Below are 24,398 nucleotides of genomic sequence, written 5' to 3'. Positions count from 1 at the left end.
AGAAGTTTTCAGATGATTCAGCAAGAGGATGAGTACAGAAGAGTAGTGCACAACTTTGTTGAGTGGTGTGGGCTGAATCACCTGCAGCTCAACATCACTATGATAAAGGAGTTGATGGACTTCAGGAAGGTGAGAACACGCTGCATTCCCCTTTCCATCAAGGAAACGGACGTGGAAGTCGTCTGGGACTACAAATACCTAGGAACTCACCTGTACAATAAACTGGGCGGGACTAAAAATACAAGGGCTCTGTACAAGAAGGGACAGAGCTGACTATACTATTGAGAAGGCTCCAGTTATTCAATGTCTGTAGTACTGTGCTGCTGATGTTCCACGACTCAGTGGTGGCCAGCATTCTATTCTACGCTGTAGTCTGCTGGGGCAGCAAGGTGAGAGCAACTGATGCCAAGAAGATCGACAAGCTCATCAGGAAGGTTGGTTCTGTTTTGGGGATGGACCTGGACTCCCTGGTAGTTGAGTCTGAGAGGAGGATGCTGTAGAAGTTACATAGCATTATGGACAATCCTCCTCACCCCCTCCATGTTATACTGGACAAACAGAGGAACACCTTTAGTAGCAGACTGATTCCACCGAGGTGCACCACCGAACGCCACAGGAGATCCTTTCTCCCTGTGGCTCCAAGACTACAACTCCTCTTCCTTAAGTATATAAGGTTTTATTGCATGTCTGTATTTTGCACAATTACTTTTTAAGGCACATTTTTTTTCGTACCTCAATACTTAACATTTTCTATTTTAAAGTATATATTTCTGACTGAGCAACCTTGCATCAATAATTACCTTCAGGATAAATAGTTTTATCTTATCTCATCTTAAATTTTAACATTGTGCCCATCACCACTCAAAATCCAAATTTATATTCAGCTTGGTAAAGGTATTTTCCCTCTTTAGATGTCTATCCCTGAAGTTGTGTGTGGTGGAGTGGATAAGACGAAAGTGGATGCGGTTGTTTTCATCTGTGAATGTGATATTGTGAGTCAAAGACAAAATCCAGAATCACGATATCTGCAGTGATTTGAACATAGGGGCTTACATTTTTAGGATTGATCTTCTCAAGACCATAAATTCCAATTCATTACGTGATATTGATCAACTTAAAAGGACATATGAAGAACCACCATGCTACACCTTATAGAAACATAGAAAATAGGTGTAGGAGTAGGCCCTTCGAGCCTGCACTGCCATTCAGTATGATCATGGCTGATCATCCAACTCAGAACCCTGTACCAGCCTTCCCTCCATACCCCCTGATCCCTTTAGCCACAGGGGCCATATCTAACTCCCTCTTAAATATAGCTAATGAACTGGCCTCAACTGTTTCCTGTGGCAGAGAATTCCACAGGTTCACCACTCTGTGTGAAGAAGTTTTTCCTAATCTCGGTCCTAAAAGGCTTCCCCTTTATCCTCAAACTGTGACCCCTCATTCTGGACTTCCCCAACATCGGGAACAATCTTCCTGCATCTAGCCTGTCCAATCCCTTTAGGATTTTATACGTTTCAATATGATACCCCCTCAATCTTCTAAATTTCAGAGAGTATAAGCCTAGTCGATCCAGTCTTTCATCATATGAAAGTCCTGCCATTCCAGGAATCAATCTGGCGAACCTTCTTTGTACTCCCTCTATGGCAAGAATATAGCACCCATAAGTTTCTCAGGGTTAAAACTGCACTGAATTTACAGAAACCTGCTGTGACAAAACTTTGTTTCAAATGAAAAGCAAACCCATTGGACCCTCATATTTCCAGTAGTATATTTGCAGCAGGTCTATGTTTGAAAATTCGATACTGTTTGTTGTCTTGCATGTTTTTTTTCACATCTCCTTTCAAGGTAAAGAAATATCCTCAAAAATAGAAAGATTCATACTATGGCTTTTCTGGGCATTGACTTCAGGCATTGTGATTCTTAGACAAGGACTAGAAACAATTGTCAAAGTAGGTCTTGGAAAAAGCACATCAAAGTTTGAAAATTATTTCCTTCAATTTGATCTTCATTGTATTGACCATATAATTATTGTTATTTTGAATGTGATTCCATAGTCATTGACTTAAAATGCCAGGTAAACATTAAGTGCTGGAAACTCCTAGCAGGTCAGGCACTGGGGTACACGTTCAAGACCCTTCTTCGGATATATTAACTTTCTTTCTCTTTCCACAAATGCTGCCTGAGAATTTCTAGTCTTTTCTTTTTATTACAGATTTCCAGCATCTGCAGTTTAGTTTTGTATAAATTAATTTAGAGTGCCAGTTTGTTGAAGTCCTCCTGAACATATTTAGTTGTGTCTTCAGATCAGCAGCATGGTAACATAGCAGTTAGCGTGACATTATTACAGCTTGGGGCATTCCAGAGTTAATTTGTGGTACTGTCTGTAAGAAGTTTCTATGTTCTTCTTGTGAGTGCTTGAGTTTCCTTGGGGTGCTCTGGTTTCCTCCCACAATCAAAGACCAGCCGTTTAATAGGTTAATTGTGAATTGTCCTGTGGTTAGGTGGATTGCCAGCGGTGCAGCTTGTTGGGCCAGAAAGGCCTATTCTGCACTCTTAAGTAAAATCAAACCAAGCACTGCGCTTGGTAAATATAAAACTTTTCCCTTTATAATTTCTGAGAAGTGCATTTACCTAGTTAGCTTGGTAAATGCTAATGATTCAGCCATATTAGCAAAATTACCGATCCACACAAGCAGCAGCACATTTTGAGAAGTTTCCATTACAAATGTACTGTATATTTGTGATTTTTGTAGTCATTGTAATATGCGTATGTTTAAGTTTCCAAAATCATAAAGCTCCTTGTTTATACGAAGTGCTATGGAATTTTAATTCCATTCACCTACAGGTGTTTTTTTTAAAACTTGGAATTCTTTGCAGTGGCATGTTTAAAGCTTCACCTGTTAGAGTTAATTAACTTCCAAGAGCAAGATACTGTTACAGCTCCCCTGATAGCTTCTTGGGTTCATTGGTCCCCTCCAGTTGGATATAATCTATGAATTTAGTTAGTTTAATCCAAGCACTAGCACTATATTCCTGGGGCACTTCTGAGGTGGGCAAAATAAAGCATTTTACAGATTTTTCAACCATGCTTGAACTCCAGCTGTTTCACAGTAAATAGTGAGTCTCAAGTGTTAATACAGATTAAAATATTAAGAGGATAACCACGAAAACTGTTGGTGTATTGGATATGACAGTCTAAATTTCAGCATTCTTTAGACAAAGGAAGAAATGTATTTAATGGGAGATTGGCAATTAACTGTAATGCAGATGTATAAATAATTTTGTGTATTAATTTACAGGAACAATAGAAGTACTGAAAATCATGCAGAACCTGGGCGTAGAGCCTGATGTCGAAACCTATGCAAATTATGTCCAGTCGGCATTTGACAACGTGGAGCAAGCTCGTGCCCAGCTTGAGGTTTGCATCAGTCATTTCTCTATATAAACAAATCAGGTTTATGTGGAAGCTTTACTGACAAAAACTTGCTGAGGAAAATCCATATAATGGATGTTTCTATTCATGAAATTCTGTGGAACAAAACCCAAAGAGACCAACAGTGTCACTGCATCAAGGGGATGAGAGATTTGTAAAATAAGTAGAATATTTAATGCTTTCTTGAAATTAAGTAAAGTTTAAATCTATTGGGCATTACAAGGGGCAAACTTGTTTTGTTGAATGCTTTTAACTCAGTGCTACTATACTAGATGTATGTTTTACAGGCAGTGCCACAGTTTAAAATGGATCATCTGTGCATATAAACCATTTTCTGTGATTATTTGTGCATTATCTTGCTTGATGTATCAAAACCTGGTTTGTGCTATCTTCAGCAATCTCATTGTTAGTTAGTTCTAGAATGCTATAAATAGTCATCAACCTGCTAAATAAATTGCTGATGCTTACATAATTATGCACAATGTTCTGGCCTTCTCAAGTACCTAAGTTTAACTTCTTTATTCCCAGTTTTGAGCACTTCATCGTAAACATTTGATTTGCATTCACTTTTATTCAATAAGGTAGCAATTAATGTTTTTAGACAGACACCAAAATAGCTAATGTGAAGAAGGGTATGGTCTTAATATATGCAAATGGGATTAGTGTAGACTGGCAAAATGTTGACATGAATGATGAATGGGCTGGGCCAAGGGGGCCAGTTTTGTGCTGTGTGACTCTATATTGATAACTTTCTATTAGGTTTCAAATTTTACTTTACGAAAATTCACTGCTGGTACTAATGCAGAAAAGATGAGGATTTGTCTATTTGTTTTAGAACCAGATTAGGGTGTTAAATTCTGATAAATGAGCCTTTGGATTGTGCAAAGTAGGTCTAATTGGTTGATCAAGTTAAATCTATTAACATTATTAGAAGTAAGAATATACAGATGTCAGTTGTTTTGTCTTTGTAGGAAAATGGATGTTTGGTCAACACAGTTGGATTCTATTCCTCTGAACTCAGAACAGAAGCTATTAATGGACATTTGGACAAGACTTATTCTATGTGTAAGTGTTGTAATGTCCATCAGACAAACTTCGTTTCTCAATAGTCATAGTCATACTTTATTGATCCCGGGGAAAATTGGTTTTCGTTACAGTTGCACCAAAAATAATAAATAGTAATAGAACCATAAATAGTTGAATAGTAAATATGTAAATTATGAAATAAGTCCAGGACCAGCCTATCGGCTCAAGGTGTCTGACCCTCCAAGGGAGGAGTTGTAAAGTTTGATGGCCACAGGCAGGAATGACTTCCTATGACACTCTGTGCTGCATCTCGGTGGAATGAGTCTCTTGCTGAATGTACTCCTGTGCCCACCCAGTACATTATGTAGTGGATGGGAGACATTCAAATAGACTATTTGGGAACATTTGAGAAATAGTTTGTTACAGGAGCTTGACAAAATGACCTTGTTAAAAGACAAAAAGTAGTCTTGATTTTCAGGAAGGCAAAGTTTTTCTTGGAGTGGCTCCTGTCCTGTTTGAACCTTTCTGTACTTTTGATGGAATTGTATCAGTGGTGTTGGCTGAGGAAACTCGAAACTATCAGCATGTTGAAACTTATCAGACCATAAGACCATAAGTTATAGGAGCAGAATTCGGCCATTTGGTTGATCCAGTTTTTCTCTCAGCCCCAGTCTCCAGCCTTATAGCCCCAATCTCCCGCCTTCTCCCTGTATTCCTTCATGCCCTGACCAATCAAGAATCTATCAGCCTTTGTTCAAATATACATAATGACTTGGTCGCCACAGCTGCTTGTGGCAAAGATTTTCATAGATTCATCCCTCTCTGGTTAAAGAAATTTCTCCTTACCTCTGTTGTAAAAGAACACCCCTCTATTCTCAGGCAGTGTTCTCTGGTCTTAGGCTCTCCCACCATAGCAAACATCCTCTCCACATCCACTCTTATCAAAGGCTTTCACCATTTGATAGGTTTCAATAAGGTCACTCCTTATTCTTCTGTATTCTAATGAATACAGGCCTGGAGCCATCAGATGTTCTTCATATGACAAGCTGTTAAATCCTGGAATTATTTTCATGAACCCCCTTTGAACCCTCTCTAGTTTCAACACATTGTTTCTAAGATAAGGGACCCAAACCTGCTTGCAGTACTCTGTGAGGCCTCACCAGTGCTTTATAAAGTTTCTACATTACATCCTTGCTTTTATATTCTGGTCCTCTTGAAATGAATGCTGACATCGCATTTGCCTTCCTCATCACGGGCCTAACCTACCTGCAAGTTAACTCTTAAGGGAGTCCTGCACAAGGACCCTCAAGTCCCTTTGCACCTCAGTTTTTTGTATTTTCTCTCCACTTAGAAACTAGTCAACCCTTTCATTTCTTCTGCCAAAGTGCAATACCATACATTTCCCAACACTGTATTCTATCTGCCATATCTCTGTCCATTCTCCTAATCTGTCTAAGTCCTTCTGTAGCCTCTTCACTTCCTTAAAACTATCTGCCCCTCCAGCTATCTTCTTATCATCTTCAAACTTTGCAACAAAGCCATCAATTCCATCATCCAAATCATTGACATATAATGTAAAAAGAATTGTTCCCAACACAGACCTTTGTGGAACACCACTCATGACTGGCAGCCAACCAGGAAAGGCTCCCTTTATTCCTGCTCTTTGGCTCCTGCCAATCAGCCACTGCTTTTTCAATACTCAAATATTACCTGTAATACCATGGGCTAGTAGCTTGTTAAGCAGCCTCAGGTGTGCCACCATGTTAGAGGCCTTCTGAAAATCCAAATACACAACATCAACAGATTCTCCTTTGTCTATTTTGCTAGTTATTTCTTCAAAGAATTCCAACAGATTTGTCAGGCAAAATTTTCTCTTGAGGGAACGGTGCTGACTATGGCTATTTCCTCATGTGCCTCCAAGTACCTTGAGACATCATCTTAATAATTGACTCCATCATCTTCCCAACCATTGAGGTCAGACTAATTGGCCTATAGTTTCTTTTCTTCTGCTTCTCTCTCTTCTTGAAGAATGGTGTGACATCTGCAATTTTCCAGTCTTCCGGAACCATTTTCCAGAACTTAGTGATTCTTTGAAGATCATTACCAATGCCTCCATGATCTCTTCAGCCACCTTGGGGGTGTATACCATCTGGTCCAGGTGACGTATCTACCTTCAGTCCTTTCAATTTGCCAAGATCCTTTTCTCTAGTTATGGTAACTTCACACACCATGCCCCCGCACTTGGAGCTTCTTTAATATTATTGACTAGCCTACTTTCATATGCCATCTTTACCTTAATGACTTCTTTAGTTGCCTTCTGTTGTTTTTAAAAGCTTCCCAATCATCTGCTTCCCACTAATTTTTGTTCTGTTATATGCCCTCTGTTTGGTTTTTATGTTGATTTTGACTTCTCTTGTAATCCACGGTTGTGTCGCCTTTTCTTTAGGGTACTACTTCCTCTTTGGGATGTATATATCCTGTGTGTTCCGCCATTGCTGCTCTGCCATCATACCTACCAGTGTTCTTTTCCAATCAATTCTGGCCAATTCCTTTGTCATGCCTTTGTAATTCCCTTTATTCCACTGTAATATTGATACATCTGACTTTAGCTTCTCCTCAAATTTCAGTGTGAATTTGATCATTTATGATCACCTACCCCTAATGGTTCTTTTACCTTAAGTTCTCCCATCAATTCTGGTTCATTGTACAACACCCAATTCAGAATTGCTGATCCTCTAGTGGGCTCAACCACGAGCTGCTCGAGAAAGCTATTTCATAGGCACTGTAGAAATTCCCCCTCCTGTAATCCAGTACCAACCTGATTTTCCCAATCTACCTGCATATTGAAGTTTTTCATGACCATTGTAATATTGTCCTTTTGGCATGCATTTTCTATCTTCTTTTGTAATTTGTAGACCACATCCTTACTACTGTTTGGGGATCTGTATACAAATCCCATCAGGATCTTTTTACCCTTGCAGTTCCTTGGCTCTATCTACTATGTTTCAACACCTTCCGAACCCATGTCACCTCCTTCTAATGATTTGATTTCATTTTTTTAACCGACAGAACAACGCTGCCTCCTTAGCCTTTCTCCCTGTCCTTTCAATACAATGTGTATCCTTGGGCATTAAGATCCCAGCTATAATCTTTCAGCCATGATGCAGCGATGCCTACAACATTATAATTGGCATCTGCAACTGTGCTGCAAGTTCGTCTACCTTATTCTGTATACTGAGCACATTCAAATCCAACACCTTTATTCCTATAATCACCCTTTTCGATTTCGTCAGCCTTTTATGTTGCAACTCGTCCTATTGACCACAATTTTGCCCCATCGATGGCTTCTCCTCACTTCACATTGCCTTTGTTTGTAAATCAGCTACCTCCTCTTCAGCACTGTTATGTCTTTCCTATGATACTCTGCATTGAAATATATGCAGCTCAGGACATCATGCTCAACCTTTTGATTCCTAACTTTTTCTGAGCTCTTACCAACATTTGCCTCCACGAACTCTCCACTAACTGTTCTGGCACTCTGTTTCCCATCTCCCTGCAACTACAGCTTAAACCCCACTCTGCAGCATTAACATATCTCGCTAGGATATTAGTCCCCCTCCAGTTCATGTGCAAACCGTCCCTTCTGTACAGGTCCTAACTTCTCTGGAAGAGAGCCCAATGATCCAAAAATCTTATGCCCTCCCTCCTACATTAAGCCATGTATAACCTTTCTAGTTCTGGCCTCAGTTTCATGTGGCACATGTAGCAATCCTGAGCTCACAACCCTGGAGGCTCTGCCCTTTTAACTTAGTACCTAACTCCTTGAACTCCCTATGCTGAATCTTCTCATTTGTCCTACCCATGTCATTGGTACCTACATGGACCATGGCTTCTGGCTGCTGGCCCTCCTACTTTATGCCGAGGACTTGATCCAAGATATCTTGGACCCTGGCACCTGGGAGGCAACATACCATCCGGGAATCTTGTTCTCGCTCACAGAACCTCATGTCCGTTCCCCTAACTCATGAATTCCCTATTACCACAGTGTGCCTCTTCTTCCCCCTTCCCTTCTGAGTCACAGTGGTAAACCCTGTGCCAGAGACCCTGACCATTGTGACTTTCCTCTGTTAGCTCACCCCCCACCCGCCGCCGACAGTATCCTAAGTGATATACTTGTTGCTGGGGGGGCGGGGGGGGGTTGGTCGCGGGCACAGGAGTACTCTGCACTGGCTCCTTAACCATTTTTGTCTTCCTGACTGTCACCCAGTTTCCTGTGTCCTGCAGCTTGGCTGTAACTCCTTCTCTATATATCACCCCATCAGCTTCTCGAATGATCCAGAGTTCATCCAGTTCCAGCTGCAACTCCTTAACACAGTTTGTTAGAAGCTGCAGCTGGATGCACTTCTTGCAGTTGTAGTCGTCAGGGACACTGGAGGTCTCCCTGCCTTCTCATATCTCACAAGAGGAGCATTTCACTATCTTGCCTGGCATCTCTACTGCCCTAGGTGACAGATGTAAAGAAGAGAAGGAAAAAAAATCTGTATGTTTTCTTTCCTTTGCTTTCTTCGAGTGAAGCCTTGAAAAGCTAAATCCTCAAGATCACCACTCTGACTATGTCTACTCCAACAACGGCTGCTGTGCTTGTCCCTGCCTCCCTTCAGTTTGCTCTTACTAATCAATCTCAAATGCATATTGATCACTTGTCAAAGCTCTTTCTCGCTGCCACCACCCGCTACTGTTTTTTTCAATATGAAATGTAAACGCTAAGTACAATAATTAGTCATGTCTATAACTCAAAATTAGTGCTGGTGTTTAATTTCAGTTTGATATTTCAACTAATGTAAATATTTAAAAGGAAATGAGTAAATGTAACAGACATGAGAGACTGTTGATGCTGGAAGTAGGATCATATGGGAGGAACTTGGCACCTCAGGCATCGTCTGTGTAGGAAAGTAATCGATATTTCATTCTGACGAATGCTCTTGGACCAGAATGTCGAATGTGCAATTTTGTCCACAGATGCTACCTGCCCTGCTGAGTTCTTCCAGCATTTTCTGTGAGTTGAATAAATATAACCGAAAGGGAGTAAGTGGAGGCTACCTAACCTTGAGAGCTAACATTGCCATTCATCAAAATTCAGACTAATCTTCCTTTAACACCATTTCTCTGCACCATAATTCTTGATTCACATAATTTTCAGAAATCAATTGATCTAGTTTGAACGAACATATCTGTGCCACCATTGCCCTCCTGTTCCTTAAGTGGCCTTCCACAGTGAAACTGGCGGTCTCTGTTCTTGAGAGCAAATGTGCCCTGATTATTGCAAAGGAGCTTACATGTGAGCACTTTTTTCCAAGAATGGTTCTCGTTTGACTTGAATATCTTTGGAATATTTTTTGTTCATAAGTCAAGTGTTCATAACCTTGTGAGGACCTGTATGTAGAAAATCAATGACAAAACTGTTGTATTTTATTATATAATCCATCCAAGCTAATCTATGCCTTAAAAAATTCAGGAAATTTGTTACAGATCTGAAAATACTGAAATACTACTGAACAATTTGCTGAAAGGCTTGCAATACATTTTCTGTTCTTTTTATCCTTGACAGGAATTTAAGATAACTACCTAAAGCCAGTATATGAAATATTCTAAACTCTTTCATGCCCCTATCGCAGTATAAAATGACTCAAGTTTACTGTGGTTTCTTTCTTGAGCTTTCACATGCGTTTCTGTCTTAACAGTGTCCTCACCTCAAAACCCTGCAGTGGATTTGAGTAATTTCAGAGGGAGTCTTATTGCAGGTTTTAAGAGGTAAGTTGATTGTGTGTTAAAAGAAAAAAGAATAGCTGAGGAACCTCTACTCAATCTGTGAGAATCCATTTGATTGATTAGGTTACATTTAAGTCATTGGGCTGTGCAAATGCTTGCATTAGTGATCTACCAATTACTGCATAATTTGTTCTCTTTACAGAAAAAATAATTTTGTTTTTATTAAGGTCCCATCTGTTGCCCAATCAGTATTGACTGCTGAAAATGTGATTTTTACATATTTACTTGGCAATTACAAGGCCATGCTCCAACGAAGCACAAAATATTATTCGTGCATTTTAGTATTGTTTGGTCAATCATTCAGCTATTTTAAATGATTGCAAATATAACTCTACTTGCAGCATGACTGCACTCCATACTTTTCAACAGTAATATACCAACTCATTTAGCTTGACTTTCATTATTTAGCATGTCCATTGAATTTGGAACTCCAACTGCATTTTTGTGTTAGTTGGCATTCTTGCAGTATCCTTGGGCTGCAGAATTGGCATTAAAAACCTACGTTAGATGAATATGACAGTTAAGTTCTGTTCTTGTTCAATTCAAAGACATTAAATTTGGTAACAGATTCCACCATCTGTGCCATTAATGCCAAAGAAGGAGGTTTAAACTGCAGTTTTTAGCATTTGCACTTAATGATATCATCACAAAAGATGTAAAAAAAAAGTCATTGAGGTTTCCCAGATAATGTCAATAATGAGAGAAATCTTTGCTTGATGTTTACGGTAGATTCCGGTTAATTGGGGCAGCCACTTAATTGGGATAACTCTTAATGAACAATAACTGATTGAGTAAATTGCCAGAATTCCCTTTATTTATTTTGGGTGCTATGATGCCTAATCGAGGTAGGATACGGTTGCTGAACAGGTTCTAACCAGCTTCAATCACGTGCACTCGTGTGACCGTTAAATGCTACACTGTGATTAGAGCAAACAGTTTTAAATAGTGTCAGTCGCATGTGTTGGTGTTCAATTAGCAGTGATATTTTGTCACTTGATCACTGTCGAGGAATAAGCAGTAAGACAATTCAGAACTGTTTTCACTGTGGTTTCAAGCATTTGGGCTTGGGGATGCTAGAAATAGCTGGGAGTGAATATGAAAGGATTTCACTATTTCAAGGTAGAAACTATGAAGAATTTGAAGTTATAAACAATCACCTTGAATGTTAAAATGAAAATGAAAATTTGGAGGTTGCAATTGTAGATTGCATTGTATGAAGGCAGTCCATTATCTGTACTGGGTGCCTGCGCTGATTTTGTTAATTTTCGGTCACTCAAAATAATATGGCAGCATGTTCCTCTGTTGATAACTGTTAGGAACTCATACAGCCTTGTGGTACTGTAGTACGATTGGTTGTGTTCTAATTTTTCTGCATTTCATTTAAATACATAACTTGTTACTTAGTTTGCTGTTACTCAGTTTGCCTTTTTTTATATAGCTTGGCACTTTTCCATAAACCTTTAGCTAGTTGAGGCAGCTGCTTAATTGAACCAAAATGTACTGGTCCTGATGTACCCAGACCGGAAATCACTATTTGGATAGATATGACCACTGACATTTTGACAGAGGTGGGGTGGGGGTTGGAATGTTCTGATACCCATCGAAGTGCTATAATGTAACAAAAATATAATTTACAAAGAAATCAAAAATGTTGTGGCCATTAATGATGTTATAAGTTTTGAAGATCATGAAGGTTCCCAAACTGTGTGCCACTGTTTCCTGGTAGATGGGCAACCAAATATGAAGTGTATATGTACTTTTATTTTGTGATGAGGCAAGTGGGAATAATAAAGTTAGGACTTCAATTAAAAAAAAAATAGGATTACAGCAGAAGGTAGCACTCCCTGCTTCTCACTCAGAGTATACCTCTCACTATTCAACATTTCATTTTGTCATACTTTATAGTCATTGTTGACTTGAACACATTTAATACAGTGCACATTGTACAACCCTCATTCTGAATGTGCAGCACTCATCCTTCAGTTTAAGTAGGTTTTAAAAAAAAATTTGATAATAAAATCCATCTAAAATTATAGTTTAATTCAGTAATTAGGAAGTTATTTGTTTTGAAGAATGTTTTAATTTTTTTAAGCTTTCATTCTGTATCTTTCATGAAACTTTTTCCAAGGCACAAAACATAAATTGATTCTTTATGTTCTACTGCCCTCTGCAGGTCAAAAGATTTTGATATTCTTGCAAAGGTAAGTAGTGACATTCAGAAAGATAATAGTATAATCATTATTTTAATGTGCTGATGTGGAATTATGTTGGAAATCATCTTAATTGTGTATGAGTAGATTTTCTTAAGCCTTTTTTTATTAAAACCGAGGTAATAGGTGATGCATTGGAAGGATAGTGTTGTTTTTAAGGCTCTGGCAAATTCTTCACTATTACAACAAAGGGGTAATATAGCAGAGATAACTAAGTATTTACTTTTGAAAGATTTCTCATTGTCAGTATTAGGAGACCCAAGTTTTGCTGTAGTATTGAAACTCTTGACTTGGAAGAAGTCATATTTTGATCATTTTTTTCCCCCGGAAAGAACGATGCAATTGAGCAGACCTCATTTGGTACAGTACTTTACGGATGAAATGCCACAATGTGCTGTTGATTAATACCTTTATAGAAATGTACTTTGTTATTTAAAGAATACAATTTCCAATACTGCTTCTTGTGTTCCAATATCACCTACAATATATGGTTATTTTGTTTTTCCAGATAACAGAATTGTTGTACAAAGATGAGCGTTATTGCCAGAGTTCTTCAAGACCGACTGGTAGTGCTCCAATTTATTTGATTGTAACTTGCCCACAAATCTGTACTATCTAATGATGGGGTTTGAAGGATTACTGGAGTAACACTGATTGCTTTTGCTTTTTTTAAAAGTGAAATTTTTGTGTGCTTTCAAAAAACCTTTACAGTATCTTGATGTGAGATTTTTACTAATAGAATGGCTTAAGTACTTTATTTGTTTCCCTATAAAAGAAATCATAAAATTTAAATGAGAAATCAGTGCATTTACAGCGAAACGTGTTCGTGCCAAGTATTGACATTGCATTTAGGATAATGAAGGTTTATGTATTGCTGTACAGCAATTTGTGTTTTGTTTCCTGAGCTACTTGAGAACTTTTGGACTGAGTTAGCTGCACAGTATGTATCTAAGCAGCAGTATTCATGTGTTTCATTGGTATTTATTGCCATTTCAGACATTTAAACCAAATGATTTAAAATAGATTAATCTGATGATACAGTGATCTATCCTATTTTCAATTTTTCTATACAGAAGCTGTTGGCTATTTTCTTTATAACTTGATTGACAGCATGAGTAACTCTGAGGTGCAGGCCAAGGAGGAGCATTTGAGACAGTATTTCCATCAACTGAACAAGATGGTACCTTTTTTATTCTAGCTACATAATGCATGTATCTTCTGACATATATTTGAAGTTGAAGCAACTTCAACTATTAAAAAATCCATGTCGCCTTTAACATTTTGTTTTCATGTTTTTAGAATATTGTTATCCCCGCAAATCTCTACAGAGGAATCCGAAATTTACTGGATATTTATCACGTCCCTGAGTTAATTAAGGTGCTTTATAAATCTTGCTTTTCCTCAATTAAACTGATTTTCTTTGCATGTTATTGTATGGTTCCAAATGCTACTGTAGATGCATAGATACGTGAAGAATGCAGAAATGGCTCCTCAGTGGGGAAATGAACCAAGGGGCTGTAAACTTCATCAAGCCATGTAGGTTGGGATGACCTCCTTTAAACCTTTATTGATAAGGTGCCTATTAAGGTGTCATTGGATTCATTCAAATTACTCTTCGTATCTTTGAGCTGAGAAAAGTGCCAGTTATTTGAGGTTCCTGGCTGCAAGTTGCAAAACCATGAATGCAAATGATTTGTGAGGTGTTTACAATGCATCATCAAGTTTCTGATGGCTCTTGTGTTTGAGTAGCCTGATATTATCGCTATCCTTGAAGAACTGAAATGGGTTATTCATCTGAGCACCCAAGAAGAAGCATCGTCTTTGAAAGAAATTGGTAACAGAAGGGAGACAGAAAGAAATTTTTTTTTCAATCTGTTCAATAGTTCCATTTAATATCAGAGAATGTATACAATATACAACCTGTTCTTGTTCTTCGCGGACATCTGCAAAATTAGAAGAGTGCCCCAAAGGATGAGTGACGGTTTAAACTTTAGAACCCCAAAGACCCCTCTCCTCCCCCAAGCACAAGCAGCAGCAGCAGCAACCACCCTCCCCCTCCAACACTTATTTCAGCAAAAAAAAGCATCAGCACCCTCCACCCACCAAGCAAGCTGCAGCAAAGCCCCTGAGAAAGACCATAATCTGCAGTACAACAAAAACTACTCGTTCACCTGACAATTTGACATACCACAGGCTGTCCCGAATAAAGGAGCAGAGAGGTGTCACCCTTTCACAGCAGGAGGGGAGACCAACAAAGACTATCAATTTGCTGATTTACAGTGTTAAAGTCTGCTGCATTTCTTACCCCCTCCCCCCCACCGAGTTCTCCAACTCGCGAATCGGCACCAAATTATCCCCCACCAACGAGAGAGAGAGAGTACGATATGCGTACAGAGCCCCTAACGGACCTTCCTGATGTTACGTTTTCTCCCCATGACACTTCATTCGGCGGCACTGGTATGGAATTGGCTCGTCCCTAGGACTGCAAAGCCTCAGAACCCCGAAGACATACTCGTCTTCTCGGCCACGTCCTTGGGACGTCAAAATGGTCAGTCAGTGAGTGCTGGGAGCGGGTCCCATCGCTGCAAAGAACTGATGTTTAAGTGTAGTTCTATGTCAAGGGCTTCGATAGAACTCCATCCACCTTGAAAAGGAAAAAGAAAGACATTAAAGGTAGAAATTAAGCTGCTTCCGCAGTTGAGCTCGAAGAAGTCACTGTTGAGCGCCATCATTGCTCCGCCCCCATCTTGTAGCTTACTTCATCATTGCCTGTGCTATCATGCAAAGTAGGCTTCTGCATTTCTTTTGGTTCTGTTGAGAAAAATGACATGGGTCTATCCTGAAAAGCACTCTGCTGGTATAAATAATGCAAGAGTGTCCTTTTGTATACAGAACAAATTTGGCCTCGTACAGTGACTCTTAAATTCCAGTTCAACCCAACCTGACAGCTGAAAGTTATTAACCTATTTGAACTACAGTAATGCCCGTGTCTCTGTGCATTTATAAAATGTTGCATATGTAGGACCATTTTTGTAATTAGGGCTGACAAAGTAACATTTTTCTTCTTTGTTGAGAGGTAAAAGAATCTTTTAAAAGATTTCCCCTCTCACAATAATGTGCTTACTTTGCACTAAGCAGAACATCTTGATCACAACCTGTGCAGAGTACTCCTGTGCCACATTAGCAAATTCAATCACCCATTTTGAGTATGGTTGGTGTTTTTTTTTAAAAAGGCTTTTTTTTTTGGCTCTTTACCGATATCCGTCAGAATTGACTTACACAGTTTAATTCCAGAATAACAGAGAGGCAGCTTCTTGGGGTCTCTTGCTGTGTTTCCTCTTGGAAAGGAAGGGCTCAGAAAATGAGATAAAACTGAAAACTTTGTTAATTCAAACAAAAGATGTGACTTGTGTCGATATTGATATGTATACCTTTTGCCAGGAGGGCCTGGTATAGTATTGGTGAAACTAAATTAACTCCGGCATTTCCTGGTGTGATTCCATTGACATTGTATCATAGATTATTTATTTTTACAATAAAGGATGTCTGATCATTTAAGAAACTTGAAGCAAAGTTTTGAGCTGTATTTGACTCCCTATTCCACATAAATGAATGCTAGCAACTGAATAAAAGCCAATTCTCACAATTGATATGTTTCAGGATGTTGTTATATTGGTGGATAAACAAGACAAGCTGGCTGAAGTTGACTACCCAAATGTGAGTTGAAACTTTAGCATATGGTATATCTTTATCAGTTATTTTGACATCAGAGATAGAGCTTTTAAATGAAGCTCTGTTGAATCAGCTCTAATTAGATCATGGCTGGCTATCATGGTTAAGTACACTACCTTAGAAAGCCATTGAGTGAATTTTTAACCCCTAAGCCTGAGGTAGTATTTTTAAGTTTGCATGAGTGCATTTAACTAAGGTTTAGTCACTCACACAAAATGCTGGAGGAATTCAGCAGCTCCTATGGAAAGGAATAAAGAGTCGACATTTCAGGCTGAGATCCTTCATCAGGCTCAAAATATCAACCCTTTATTTCTTTCCATAGATCCCATAGAGTTCTTCCAACATCTGCTGAACCTTTTGTGTCTATATTTGCTAAGTTTTATTCTCTGTTTGTGTGTGTAGTGTCATTATTCTCTACGTCTGCTTGCTAAGTTGGCTGAAACTTGTCAGATTGATGCAAAGGTCCTTGCAATCAAATATTGAAATGATTGCGCAGGTGAAATTTACTCAAAGTTAACGTTGGATAGCTGGGCTTGAAGTAGAAAACTAGAATTTGAAAATGCACTATTGTTTTTTCTTTCAGCATGAGTATACCTTTGTGACAGGATTTGATGCTTTTTGTATAGTTTCAAATGATTTTTTTCTTATTTGCTAGCTGATAAATGCTGTTGCTTTGTGAAGATGTGAATAATTGCATAATAAGGACAAAGAGCATGAAAGTACAGATATACAGTAGTAATGTGTTTTCTATTTAAAGATTGTTTAAATTAATAATTCAAATAATTTAATCTGTAATGATGTTCCAACTGGTTATATTTTACATTGATGGAGAGCCTCTAACGTGCATGATTTTGGTTTGTCAGGGGTCTGAAGCTAAAGTTGTTGCCCTGGAAACAAAACTGGCAGAGCTAAAAATGGAGAACAAATCCATTGGAGAGACATTGAAACAATTGATCCTATTGCTTTGTGGGACAGAGGTAATGTAAGCGGTTTCTAATCTAATACAAAATGGAGGAAATATGTGCATAAAAATAGAATGGCAGTCAGATCTGCAAGATTTTAAATGGGATTTTAGAAACCAGTCTATCATATTTTGATAGAGTCCTGGTGAAGGGTCTTGGCTCAAAACATTGAATGTTTATATCCTTCCATAGATGCTGCCCAATTTGCTGAGTTCTTCCAGCATTTTGTGTCTATTACTACCATATTTTTGTAGCTTTCATTGGTCCAACATTTAGACATTCATTAGTGGTTTTTTCTACATTAGCTCAGTGTAATAGAACAATTTCATCACAGGTATGCCCTTGGTTTTTGGATGACCCAAGAAATGCTCTTCAATGTTACATTTCAAATGTTAGAGGCTCTTTGGAGTATTTTTATTTTCTTTTCATGCTCTTGCTAGAATCAGAATTGAGTTGATAGGTTACAGAGAAATGGGGTTGATGGAATTTCTCTGAGATCCAGCAGAAGTCTTGATGGTCCAAATAGCTGCCTCATATGTCATAGACTCAAACAGCACCGAAGCAGCAACTATAGCCCTCCCCTTTAATACATACTATCGAGTACTCATCTATACCAATCTACCTGCTTGTACTTGCTCCTTGGCTGTCTGGCCCTTGTTGGTTCATTTTGGAAGAAGTATAAAATATGTACTCTTGAAACTTAGTGTTCTCAAGGATAGCCTGAACAACTTAAAATTCAGTAATCTCTACAATTCAAATTATTGTCTTTGAAAAGGTACAAATTTACTTTGCTGATTTTTAAAAATATAGTGGGGTGCTTTCCTTTAACAGGTTGTTGATCGTTGTGTTGGTTGTTTTAACGATAACCTGTTTGATTATCTCACTGCTTAATTACTTGGTGTTTTGATATCTCTTAACGCTGCTGTCCGTCCACTCTCCTATACTGCGTTGAAGTTTAATATCTACATATTTAATTACAAGTCTTTTTTCAGCTACTGGCATAATACTGTTATCATTCGGTACTTTTAATCAATAAATGAAGTTCCCCAGGTTTGTTTCTTATCATGATGCTGAGATAAATGAATAGTTTCTTTCAGATTCCTTTGGTTTTGCAGTTTCTCCTTTATTTTCTTTGCTACTCTGGCATTTTGACAAGACTGTTTAGTTCACGAGTTGGAAGTGAACAAATTGGTGTAGGCTCTGGTATAGGCTAATGAATCTGAGCAACCAACACAAAATTTAAGTAACTGTAAAATCTAATCTGTGCCTGTATCCTTGAAGACCTGAAATGATCTTAAGCTTCTTTTACAAATCTGGGTGAGCAGTTAAATGGGCAGAGATAATCTTTCAAATGACTTGGCTATGAGATAAATTTAGCTGCTCTCTACTTTCTGATTAATCAGTGGTTTTGTTCGATATCTATTACCACTTTCATTTAACCCAGTCTTTCAAAAAAAAACGGCCAGTTCTTTAAATAATATGTTTTGAGATATTTAGCATGTTTCATGGACCAAATATTTTTATTCAAATACAATATATTTGGTCTTTTCCTACTTGTAAAAACATTTTAAATATTCAATTCTATTCAAAGTGTAAGCAAATCCGCCCCCCCCGTCCCATTTCAAAAGACAAATTACTTGCTCTCTCCATAAAACAAGAAATCATAAAGCTTAAAATGCATTGTTCCAAATGGAAATAACTTAATTATGTTTACTTAGTATAAAGATGCAAACCAGACTTGAAGTGTTAAATGTAGCCAAACTGCAGGAAGACAGCACTGATCTCTTTTGCAGGATTACTTTGTACCCCTGACAAAGGCCAGATCTTCAAGCACCATAAAAGTAACCAAGCTGTCAAGCAGCTGAACAGTAAATCAGTACTAGATAATATTTTAATACTTTTAGTAAATGTTATGCAGTTAATTCAACAGTCAACACTGCTGGTAAGCGTCAATTGGAATAGTGGCCACTGTTGAATCTTAGACTGCTATTGATCCAAATGTCTATAGACACATAGACTTTCATGAGGGAAAGCTGCACCCCCCCTCCCAAAACCCCACTCCCCACCATTGACTGGAGTTTCTTCCTTTTCCTTCCAATGTTTTTGCATAAAGCTGGCACAAACTTGAAATGCTCAATGACCTCCTTGTATGCTGTTATCTTTCTTTGATATTCTATCATTTAAAAAATTAAAACCACAAGAGAGCGGAAAAAGCTAATATGAAGGGGTATAATTTTAATTTTAAGCTGATTGGAGGAATGTATAATGTCAGTTTGTTTTAAACAAAGTAGTAGGTGTGGGAAGGAGCTACTAGAGGTGACTAGACAACCGGGTGACCTGTTGGGGCACCCTTTGAGAGAAAGGTAGTGCAGTAGAGGCAGATGACATTAGGGACATTTAAGAGACTGTTGTGATTGCTGTCACCTCGTGGATGTTGGAGGGTGCTTGTTTGATCATTCATGAAATAGCAGCTTCTCCAAGGTAACTTAAAGCTTCTTACTTGAAATTAAATATAAAATTGACACCATGTTGACTGAAGTGTAGTGGCAATTTTACTATAGTTACCAAGTCAAGCTCTGCAATTCATTCAGTTATTAGGTGCCTATTCATAAGGAGTTAAAATGCTGCTGTTTAGTAGTTTTTAATTTTTCACATCAGACATAAGGAACAATAGTTACTTCATGTACTTTGTTTGATACTCATTTGAAATGTTTCCGGTATTGTGGAGAAATAGCTCCAAATTATTTTTTAAACAATTTTAAATTTCAAATAGATCCTGTCTTTCTTTGAGCATGTTAATTTCACAAAACGGTAAAACCTGACGACTCAAATTCTAAAAATAAGCCAAAACTCATTGAAAAAATTGTATTCTTGTTGAAGAAAGTAAACCTGAAGATGCTGAAATCTGTTGTAAAATAAATCCTTTCTAGCTTTTGCTTAACAAATTGTGGCCTTTTTGTCTGACTTCCATTTTCATAGTTCTTATCACACTTTATAACTCTGTTTATTTGCTTGTGTTGGTAATCAGTATTTTGTTGTCCCCATCTACTATTTGATAGCACCAGAATGCTGGAGAAGTCAGTGAGATGTAGGTTATTTTAGCAGCAAATCTGTGCAGCTGTTTTAGAATCTCAAAGAAATGAATCTGAATATTTTTAAAAGTAAAATGTGAGTTCCATGCATCTGGGAATCTGTTCAGAATTACAATTATGTGATGATATGTAAATTGTTTACGCTATGCTTTCACTTTTTTGTGATTGTGTTTCTTTCCTGTTGATAACCTGACAAATCTATTCAATTATATTTACAATAATCTGAAGAGCTAAGCATTTTGGCTTGGTGTGTTGAAGTAAAATGAGGACTATGTTGAAGCATTTGTCGCATGTCATGTTGAATGTATTTATTTATGTTGGAAGTGGTAATACTGAAATGAGTACAGGGAATTGTTTTTTTTAATTGTTATCCAGCAACATCAGTTTATGGAGGGGAGTACATCTTGAAATTGTTCAAATTTCACCATCACAACTTCAGACATTTATAGAACTATGAATCAAAAATGTATAATTTCAAATTAATGATCTGGGATATTTAATTCTATCATCATTAATATGTTGTAAACTTTGTCTTTCAAGTACACTCAGTGTAGTAGAAAGTACAAAGAAAAAATGCTTGGATGGAGGATTTTAATGCTGTTTTGCTTTCTGTGTATGGGTGGTCTATCAATATAAATAACCCTGTTTCTTGGATCACAAAAATGTCTCATTCCATTTTCCTGTCAGATTTGTGCAGGGGAATTCTTAAAGTGATGTGACATTAAAGAAAGATGCAGCATATAAGAAGGTCCATTAGCGTATCAAGTCTGTGCAAACTTTATGCAAAAACTAGCCAATTTCATTCTCTGTGTTTTCCCTTTAGTCTTGCAAATTTCAAATATCATCCTATTGCCTTTTGAACATCATGATCAAATCTGCCTCTATTTCCCCTAGATTCTAACTACTTAATGGATTCATTGAAAAAAAACTTTTTCTCATAACACTTTTGATTCTTTAATAACCAGTATTTCCTCACTGTTCACTGGTTCTTGAATTTTCCGTTGGGAGTAGTTTCTATTGTATACTCTGTCTTGTCTCTTCATGAGTTTAAACACCTCTGTCAAATCACCACAAACCTCTGATAGCACAAGTACACTGCTTCTCCACTATGTACACGTAACTAAGACCTTTCATTTCTGGAAATATTGCCTACCCCCTTTCAAATGGCTTGATATCGTTCCTAAACTCTGAGGCCCAGACTTTATTACGTTATGGCTGAACTGGTGTCTTCAAAGTGATTACTGTATTCCTTGCTTCGGTACTTTTTCTCTGCTTACATTCTTTGCCATGTCACAACAAGAGTTCAGCTAATGGACAGAGGAAATTATTTAAGGATGCACTTAAAGTCTACTTGCAAAAGTCAAACATCCCCACTGACTCGTACCTCTGACTGCTCAAAATGGGAAGAAGCTTTGAGCTGGCATTGAGAACACATCCATTTGCAATGAACACATGGGATCCCATTAGAAGACGTAGTGGAATCACAATACTTCGCAAGCTATCCACCTGCCCTGTCAAGCATCTTGTGGTCTTCTGCAGGTCCCATGTTGGCTTCATTAACCACCTCACTCAAGGACCTTCGAACAGAAAAGGGAGAAAATTCTGTCTCTGTTAATAAAGTCCAGCATCCTATGTGCTTTTTAAGCACTTCCACAAGCTGTCCTGTCATGGTATAGAGCATAAAATCCATATTCAATGTCTTCTGTAAATTTCCATGATTTTATTTTTGTGGCTAGCTCCAGGCAAGTACAAAGTTTGTACATTATGAAGATTTAAAAAAAGAACTTTGCATAAATGATTGTAATTATGTAACTGGATAAGGTGCCTCAATGGTCAGAAGTTCAAGGCCTTTACAGAAATCTGTAATGAAGAAGCTGTCTCATTTCTAGGATGCTATACTCACAGAAGTTCAACCCTTTGTGGTGCCTTGACCATGTGCCATTGTTCATTTTTGCTGGTGGATGTTGATGGGGCACTTGAAAGAAGTAGGTGAGGAGAAAATGACTAAATCAAATTTTGTTCCTCTTCGACAAGATTTTCACACACAGATTATTAAATAACTGCCAGGTCCAAGATCTTTGCTTGGACCCCGAAACCAATCTGAATCCAAGAATCTTGAAGGCTTTTATAGTTTTCCACTACTGCTGTGGCTAATGTAATATACTTCATTGCAGAAATACTCCACTGCTTTGAATGAATGCTTCTCAGGTGATAGTTCTTTGGTTCAGGGCAAGTTCTGGTTCATCAGACTTCAGCCCACAATATCCCCAGTAGCTTCTCTGGTGATTGCAGAATCAGAATCAACTTTATTATCACCGACTAGTATGTTTTGAATGTTACTGTTTTGCAAAGACTAAAATTTGCTATGAATTACTCCCTACAGATATGTTGCCAAGATTACTACAAATTGCATCTCCTATGTGTGAACTACATTTTCACATGAATGTGTGAGATTCCATAAATGTACCATGCTTGAAATTAAGCTGTCTAAAATTGCTAATTCATGTTGAATGATGGTCTGTTTTTACTGTATTATACATAAACAGATTCAGGAGAAAAGATTAAGAAATACTTAAATATTGTAACAAGATCAGTTTCAAGCTGAATAAAAATAGTTGTGTGTCTTTAAGTAATTAATACTTGATCCTTAGGGAATGTACTGGATATTCCCTGAGCCCACTCAAATTATTTTCAATAATTACCCTTGTGATTTGTTTGGCCTGCAATATTTTTAAATATGTGTAATAATTGAATGTACTGATCAGGTAACTAAAACTGCAGCAACATCTGCAGGAGTTTTGCATGAGGGAAAATGTGAGCTTAGTATTATATAGCCAAGATCCCTTCAGCAGAATAGCTTTATATTCCTTCTCTCTTTAGAATATGCAAAAAGCCCTTGAAGTGAAAGCTCAATATGAATCGGACATGGCTATCGGTGGCTATGCTGCACTAATAAATCTTTGCTGTCGACACGATAACATAGAAGAGGCACTGAACCTGAAACGAGAAATGTAAGTACACTAGTGCAGAAATATGTCAGATTAATTTATGCTGATATTCAGACCTTCTTGCCTTAAACAAGCAGTAATATTTAAACCTCCTTCATAAAATCTTAATCAGAACCCAGGCCATGGTTAAATTAAAAGTGAGAGGTGCTATATGTTGATTTTTATATAATATGAAGTTAGGCATTACATTACTAAAATATATGGAGGTAATAGATAAAGTGCTCTTGAAAAGCTAATTCTTTTTCTTTCTGAAATTTAAGGGACCGTAAAGATTCTTCGGTTAGCCTTGATACAAATAAGTACTTGGCACTTGTAAGGATCCTAGCCAAGCATGGTAAATTAGAAGGTAAGCTATCTGCTTGTGATGAACAGGGGTAGATAGAGAGTAAGAAATCACCTCTTCGAAATAATTACTGCTGCATCTACATTTCTGGAAAGTGAGAGTTTTGTTTTAGGTTGGTGTATGTCATGAATTCAGTGGTTATATTAAAATACTGTATAATAATTTCCATGTAACAATGTACAATTTGTGGACAGCATAGGCCATTACAGTAGCTCAAATGTTCCGGCAAGCTTAGTATTTACGTTTTGTCCAGCATGATTTTTTTTAATGCTTTTTAGGATTGAGCAACATGACAAGGCATAGGTTATCTTTTCCACTTGTACCAACGGTTTTTATTTTTGATTTTGGCAAAGTGTATCAAACTGATAAAATGTTGCACAACATGTAGAAAACTGGTTTAGTCTTTTTGATAATTTCAAAGTTACATGTTAGAACTTAATGACTAATCACTTTATTAGTCATCATGTTTGATTTTGTTAGAGTCAGCAAATGTGTTGTGTATGTTTTAAAATCAAACCCAGTCTGTTCAGATTATCAAACCTTAGTTTTTAAATGTAGACTTTTAGGAAGCTTTCCCTCTCTAAGACTGGATAATTAGTATCGGCTCTGCAAACAGACTGTATCGGTATCAAGCCATTAGTCTTGATGTAAATACAGTGTAAACACATCTTAATTATCTGGCCTCGTGACAAACCATCTGCTAGAGAAACAATAGTGTGATTTAGCAGATGTTATCATTGATGGATAAAAGCATCCATTT

The 24,398-nt window shown here is 37.7% G+C and overlaps 1 protein-coding gene and 1 long non-coding RNA gene across 2 annotated transcripts in view; one reads left to right on the top strand and one right to left on the bottom strand.

Moving 5' to 3' along the window:
- The window catches only part of lrpprc (leucine-rich pentatricopeptide repeat containing), a 140,802-nt gene that overhangs the window by 48,444 nt on the left and 67,960 nt on the right, over positions 1-24,398 (top strand). Inside the window, exons 12-22 of the mRNA XM_063055649.1 lie at positions 3,303-3,421; positions 4,408-4,501; positions 10,204-10,273; positions 12,465-12,492; positions 13,010-13,067; positions 13,575-13,681; positions 13,801-13,878; positions 16,162-16,218; positions 17,097-17,210; positions 23,168-23,298; positions 23,556-23,641. Coding sequence (XP_062911719.1) covers positions 3,303-3,421; positions 4,408-4,501; positions 10,204-10,273; positions 12,465-12,492; positions 13,010-13,067; positions 13,575-13,681; positions 13,801-13,878; positions 16,162-16,218; positions 17,097-17,210; positions 23,168-23,298; positions 23,556-23,641 — 942 coding nt within the window. The remainder of the gene's footprint in view (positions 1-3,302; positions 3,422-4,407; positions 4,502-10,203; positions 10,274-12,464; positions 12,493-13,009; positions 13,068-13,574; positions 13,682-13,800; positions 13,879-16,161; positions 16,219-17,096; positions 17,211-23,167; positions 23,299-23,555; positions 23,642-24,398) is intronic.
- Positions 13,903-23,090, bottom strand: LOC134350451 (uncharacterized). The gene is made up of 3 exons (XR_010018891.1): positions 21,672-23,090; positions 14,910-15,145; positions 13,903-14,444 (listed from the first exon to the last, which is right to left on the bottom strand). It is a non-coding gene; the product is annotated as an uncharacterized LOC134350451 (long non-coding RNA).

Source organism: Mobula hypostoma, chromosome 8 (genome assembly GCF_963921235.1).
Source record: "Mobula hypostoma chromosome 8, sMobHyp1.1, whole genome shotgun sequence".
NCBI lineage: Eukaryota > Metazoa > Chordata > Chondrichthyes > Myliobatiformes > Myliobatidae > Mobula > Mobula hypostoma.
This window is presented reverse-complemented; position numbering and strand designations above follow the sequence as displayed.